The 5,916-nt window shown below is 43.3% G+C and overlaps 1 protein-coding gene across 1 annotated transcript in view; it reads left to right on the plus strand.

Moving 5' to 3' along the window:
- The first annotated feature begins 674 nt into the window (after positions 1-674).
- Positions 675-5,916, plus strand: part of LOC101352660 (solute carrier family 5 member 4-like) — a 59,502-nt gene continuing 54,260 nt past the window's right edge. Inside the window, 3 exon segments of the mRNA XM_012558332.1 lie at positions 675-809; positions 1,514-1,585; positions 3,283-3,387. Of these exon segments, the coding sequence (XP_012413786.1) occupies positions 675-809; positions 1,514-1,585; positions 3,283-3,387 (312 nt within the window).

The following is a 5,916-nucleotide window of genomic DNA, read 5'->3' on the forward strand; positions in this document are numbered from 1 at the left end:
CTGGGGTAATGAACTCCAAGTCATGCTTTCAGGTCAAAACCTCTGATCTAGCCACCAACAGCTCTGCCATCGCTTCCCCCCCACCCAACCACCTGCCATGTCTGTCCTCTTAGAGTCACTTCCTTTTCTTGCATAGGTCACCACAGTCCTGATGTGTCATATGAAGCCCATTTCAAGTTACTCCTTACAGAAAAATATGGGTCTTTAGAACCCATGAAATGCATAAATAACTTCATTTTCAAGGGATATAACTTCTGGTTCAGGAATCTTATCTGATCCATAAGGGACCATTGCCCTCTGTCCCTTCCTGGCTGGTTTCTGGCCCTTTCACTTCTGTCCTTCTCTTCTATGTCTCCCTTTGTCTCTCTCTAATCCTCGCTCGACCTGGTTAAGTCTTCATAAAGGCCCTGTGTATCCACATAGTGACCCTGCACCCTCCCTCCAATTCTCATCCCATTTCTCGACCTTCATGCCTCATTCTCAGCCTCTGCCTGGGCCAACACTGACCACTGGAGAGCCAGAGTCTCAGAGTCTTGCTTCAGAGGACAGGTTTAAAGGTCCCCATGCCAGGCACCGGCTGTGATATCGTGCCCCACCTGCCTGAGGCTGATCATTAACCCAGAGTTTGTATAAGAAAAGGGCCACCCTGAGAGGGAAAAGCACCACCTGCAGCCATGGCCAGCACATTAAGCCACAGCACTACAGCTGGAGCTCCAGAGAAGCCTGCGATGTCATAGCGCATCCAGAACGCTGTTGACACCTCTGTCATTGTCATCTATTTGGTGGTAGTGATAGCAGTTGGGCTGTGGGTATGCAGGAGCTCAGCAGGTCTTTGGGGTAGGCACGAAGCATGGGGGAAGGCATCTCATGGAGGGAGGCGTGTTGAGTGACATAGCTGAGGAAACGTGACAGCTTTCACAAATTTCACTGTCTTTGTATCAAAGACATTTGTGTGTGTGTGACATAAGTAAGGTTTATACTGAACTGTGTGAGTTAATTTATTCTCCTAACAACCCCATTGTTTTGAAGAGAGCCAGCACTGGGAACATCAGACTTCCTCTGTTTGGCATTCTCAGTGACTGGCATGAATGAATAAGGATTTTATTTTTATCATCTCTTTCATTTTACTTCCTTTTGTTGTTTGCTCACTTTCTAACTTAGTGAGTTGGACCCTTAGGTCATTTACTTTTGTTCTTTCTTTTTGGTAATGAGATTGAGCCTGTAAAGTTTCTTTCAAGCCCATCACATTGTTTGAGTAAATAAAAATAACCAGAGCACTTAGGACTGCAGTTGATGAATAAGATTTCACAAGTTCCTTCTTTCCTCCTCCTTTATGTAACTATAGTTTTTTGAAGTCCTTAAGCAGGACTTCAGTTATATCACAGCTTCCAGAAAATGATTCTCTCTTTAGAAGTGCTGAAGCTGTCGCCTCTGTCAGCACCCTGGACAGAGCACCTGGGACCCTTAGTAAATGTGTTCGGCTTAACCCTCACTTGTCTTCCCTTCTGCTCAGGCCATGCTGAGGACCAACCGGGGCACTATTGGAGGGTTCTTCTTGGCTGGTCGAGATGTGGCCTGGTGGCCGGTGAGTGGGCCAAGGCTTCCTGAAATTAAATTTCCTGTGTATATGTAAGAGTGAATAAAGGAAACATGGGGACTGGTGATATTTTCTGAACTACACTAGTTACCTACTTATTAATATCTCTTTTCCTAAATCCTGACCTCAGGGCTCTTCCCTGTAGTTTCAGTAAGTTATAGTTTGTCACCAGTTATGAGAGCTGATTGTCTGACATTTAAGGACCCTAGTTTAGCTCTCCCTCAAATTCATTTTTCCTGTTCCTCATCAAGAATTTTCTGCTTTAGCTTCATAGTATGCCAGCACATTCTTTCTTTGTTCCCAAGCCTGAGTTAATGCTACCCCTCTTATCTGTATTAGCCCCCCCCCTCTGCTGTCCTCTTTCAGCACACAGCACAAGCCCTTCATCTGAGAAGCATCCCAGCTCACTCCAGCCTTCACCTGAACTTTTAATCCTCGTATTGAGTGGAGTTAGTTGGTAATGGATTGTGTGTTCCCTGTGATGATGCTAATGTTGAAGCCTCTTTGACTCTTGCCCATTTGGTGTTTTCCTTGCTGGGTTTTGGCCTTCTCCTGCCCTCCTGTCCCCCTGTTGCAGCAGAGGGTGCATCTTCTCCTCTGAATCACTTACAGTATTGTAAGTGCCTCATTCACAGATCTTCTGAATTCATTGTCCATATAGTATGAAAACATATAGATATTGGGAAATGATCTGACCAGATTGATTAAAGGGGACAACCAGTGACCAACTGAAGGCTTGAAATGGATTTGTATTGGGGTATCCAATCAGACATTACCATCTTTGTCTTTCTGTTTAGGATTATTTTTTGGAAATAGTCAGAGCTGAACAAATCATACAGCCACAAAAAAACTTTATCCCATCTCCAGGCCCCAAATGTCTGAACAAAAAAAGTGATTCTACAAAGGGCTGGAAAGGTGGGAACAGAAAGCAGTGCACTTGAGGAGAGTGCACTACAGGGGTCCCACACACCAGTTCAGGTCTGTCAGGACTGGGGATCATCAGTGCCCACTCAAGAGATCTCTCTTGATCTAAAGACTTAAGACTTGATGTGTGGAAATAGTGATGGATGAGAAGAGGATCCTAGGGCCAGGAGGATGGAAAGAAGCACTATTCTTCCCTAGCTTTGGGGTTCTTGAGGCTGATCAGAAGAGCCGGGGCTGATAGGAGGTCTGGAAGGTCTTAAGCATGGACAGGCTAAACAGAGAGTTGGAGGTAGATAGGCCAATGATCCCCTAAGGCAGCAGTTGGCAAGATTTTTCTGTAGAGTGCCACATTGTAAGCTGGCTTTCGAGCCATACACTCTATCACAACCACTTAACTTTGCCATTCTAGCACAAAAACAGCTGTTGTCAATATATAAACAAATGGATGTGAGTGTGTTACAGTAAAACTTTATTTATGGATAATAAAATTTGAAGTTCATATAATTTTCACGTTTCTCAAAGTATTCTTCCTCCCTAGATTATTTGTTTGTTTTGGTTTTGTTTTAACATTCAAACCTGTAAACACCATTTCTAGTTTAGGGGACATACAAACAAGTGAAGGGCAGATTTAGTCCACAGCCATAGTTTGCCACCTCTTGCCCTAAGGAGTAGCAATTGAAGCATCTCAACATTTACCTGTTTTCAAGAATTCTGATTTGAGTCTTTCATCTCTGATCTTAGTCTTTTCTCTTGGATTCCAGATGGGTGCCTCCCTTTTTGCCAGTAACATCGGCAGTGGCCACGTTATGGGGCCGGCTGGAACAGGAGCAGCTTCAGGCATAGCCATTGCAGCATTTGAATGGAATGTAAGTCTCATCACAGGCTTTTGCCTTTTCAATTAAGCCCATATCCAATGTTTTTGGTTTTTCTTTTTTTTCTGGGAGTCTGTATAGGATAAACTCCTCTTTGGTTTGATTTCTATTTTTACCTTCTCCTAGTCCATCCCTTTTTTGACATTCAGGACCTTCCTTCCAGACATATCACTCCCCTCCTCCGAGCTTTTGCTCAAGTAGTTACTTCCACTGTGAATATGATTTCTATCTGACTCAAGCCCACTTTCACTTGACCTCCTTGGCCACCTTAGCTCTCAATCATCTCTCTCCTCCCTGAGCTATCACACTATAGGTCCAGCTCTGAACTAGATACAAGGAATTAAAAAATGTAAAAATCACATCTGCTTCTTTTTAGGAGCTTACTTTTCAGTGGGAGAGACAGACATACGTTTAGTACAGCTTAGTCAGTACAAGAGCAGAAGCATATGCAGCTATTGGGAAATCTCACAGGAACGGTATCTACTGTGGACAAAGGATGGGAATTAGTACATGCCATGGGAGCTTCCTGAAGCTGATACCAGGAGGAGGAGTAGGAATTAACCAAGTGAAGCTTGACCAAATCGGTGACAGTGGAGTGAGCAGTGACTGATTTGAGAGATGGTAGATAGAATCTACAGGCTTTGTGACTGAGTTCCCAAGGGTCCTATTGTCATTTTACCATAGAAGTTGTGTATCCTTAATTAGACTCTAAGTTCTTTAAGACAAGGAGCTATGTTCTCTCTCCACGCATACAACTCCATCATCCTGCACATGGCTGGCCACATGGTGAATGTGCCATAAATATTTCTTGAGGTGGTTGAGTTTTTTCAGTTTTTTCTCTTATCATTTCCAGTGTTTGCGTGTAGACATGAGTACATATTGGTCAGAGGGAGATGTCTGTATGAAAGAAATTTGAATCATAGTGAAAGTGTAAGCAGACCATCAGATGGACTTAGGAAGTGACCTTGAGTCATTACAAATGACTGTGCCTCTTCGTTGAATATTTTGCCCCTAGTTTTTCTTAGATAATGTCAGGGACCCAGAATGAAGCTAACCCCTAGAGACATGGACAGACGTGCCCTATGGGAGAGTGGGTGTAGTTATCAGATTACACAGATCCCAGCATATAGTGTGTGTGACCTTGGGCTTCCTTTATCTCAATGAGCCTCAGGTTTCCCCTCCATAAGACAGGAATGACTATGATTACCTGCCTCACTTGGTTGTCATGAGAGCAGCATGAATGATATATGTGAAGGCTCTCTGTAAACATTACATATTAATGCAAGATTATATGATTGTCATATTTTAAGACTTGGGGGAGGACTAGTAATATCTCCGACTTTCTTTCTCATTGCTTTGTCACTCTGCCTGTAATTCTTGCCATTCCAAGGTTATTTTATTTTGGCAAAGACTGTATAATTTTCCAGGGGTCCAGCTGGGCTCAGATCCTTTATCTTTTGTTCATTTTTCACCACAAATTTTTGTCACATCCTAAGCCCCTAGAAAGAAACCCTGGTGGCATAGTGGTTACGAGCTACGGCTGCTAACCAAACGGTTAGCAGTTCAAGTCCAGCAGGAGCTCCTTGGAAACTGTATGGGGAAGTTCTATTCTGTCCTGTAAAGTCACTATGAGTCGGAATCAACTCGACGGCAACAGGTTCAGTTTTTGTTTTTTTAAGCCCCTAGACACTGTGACCTCTGAATCATGCAAACAGGAAAGGAACCCACAGTTGCTGTCTGGGGGTCATAATTGGGTGGAGTGGGACAGGATCCAAGCAAACTTTTTTTTCCTCAGACTCAGAGTTCATGAAGTGATAAGGTCCACTAACATGTCTCTTTTTTAAATATTTTTTTAACTTTTTTTGTACTTTAGATGAAGGTTTACAGAACTAATAGTTTGTCACTAAACAGTTAGTACACATATTGTTTTATGACAATGCTTAACAACTCCACGACATGTCAACACTGTCCCTTCTCGACCTTGGGTTCCCTATTACCAGCTTTCCTGTCCCCTCCTCCCTTCTGGTCCTTGTCCCTGGACTGTTGTGCCCCGTTAGTCTCATTTTATTTTATAGAGCTGCCTAATATTTGGCTGAAGGATGACTTCATTACTGAACTAAAAGGATGTCCAGGTGCCATACTCTCAGGATTTCTCCAGTGTGTGTCAGGCCAGTCTTTTTTGTGAGTTAGAATTTTGTTCTACATTTTTCTCCAGCTCTGTCCTGGACCTTCTGTTGTGATCCCCATCAGAGGAGTCAGTGGTGATAGCCGGGCACCATCTAGTTGTACTGGATTCAGTCTGGTAGAGACCATGGTAGCTGTCATCCATTAGTCCTTTGGACTAATCTTTCCCTTGTGTATAGTTTTCTTTGTAATCCCTTGCTACCAAAGGGGTGAGACCAGTGGAGTATCTTAGATGGCTACTCACAGGCTTTTAAGACCCCAGACACTACTCACCAAGGAAGAATGTAGAACATTTTCTTTATAAACTGTGTTATGCCAATTGAGCTAGATGTTCCCCGA

The sequence above is a fragment of the Trichechus manatus genome, unplaced genomic scaffold, assembly GCF_000243295.1.
Source record: "Trichechus manatus latirostris isolate Lorelei unplaced genomic scaffold, TriManLat1.0 scaffold00157, whole genome shotgun sequence".
NCBI lineage: Eukaryota > Metazoa > Chordata > Mammalia > Sirenia > Trichechidae > Trichechus > Trichechus manatus.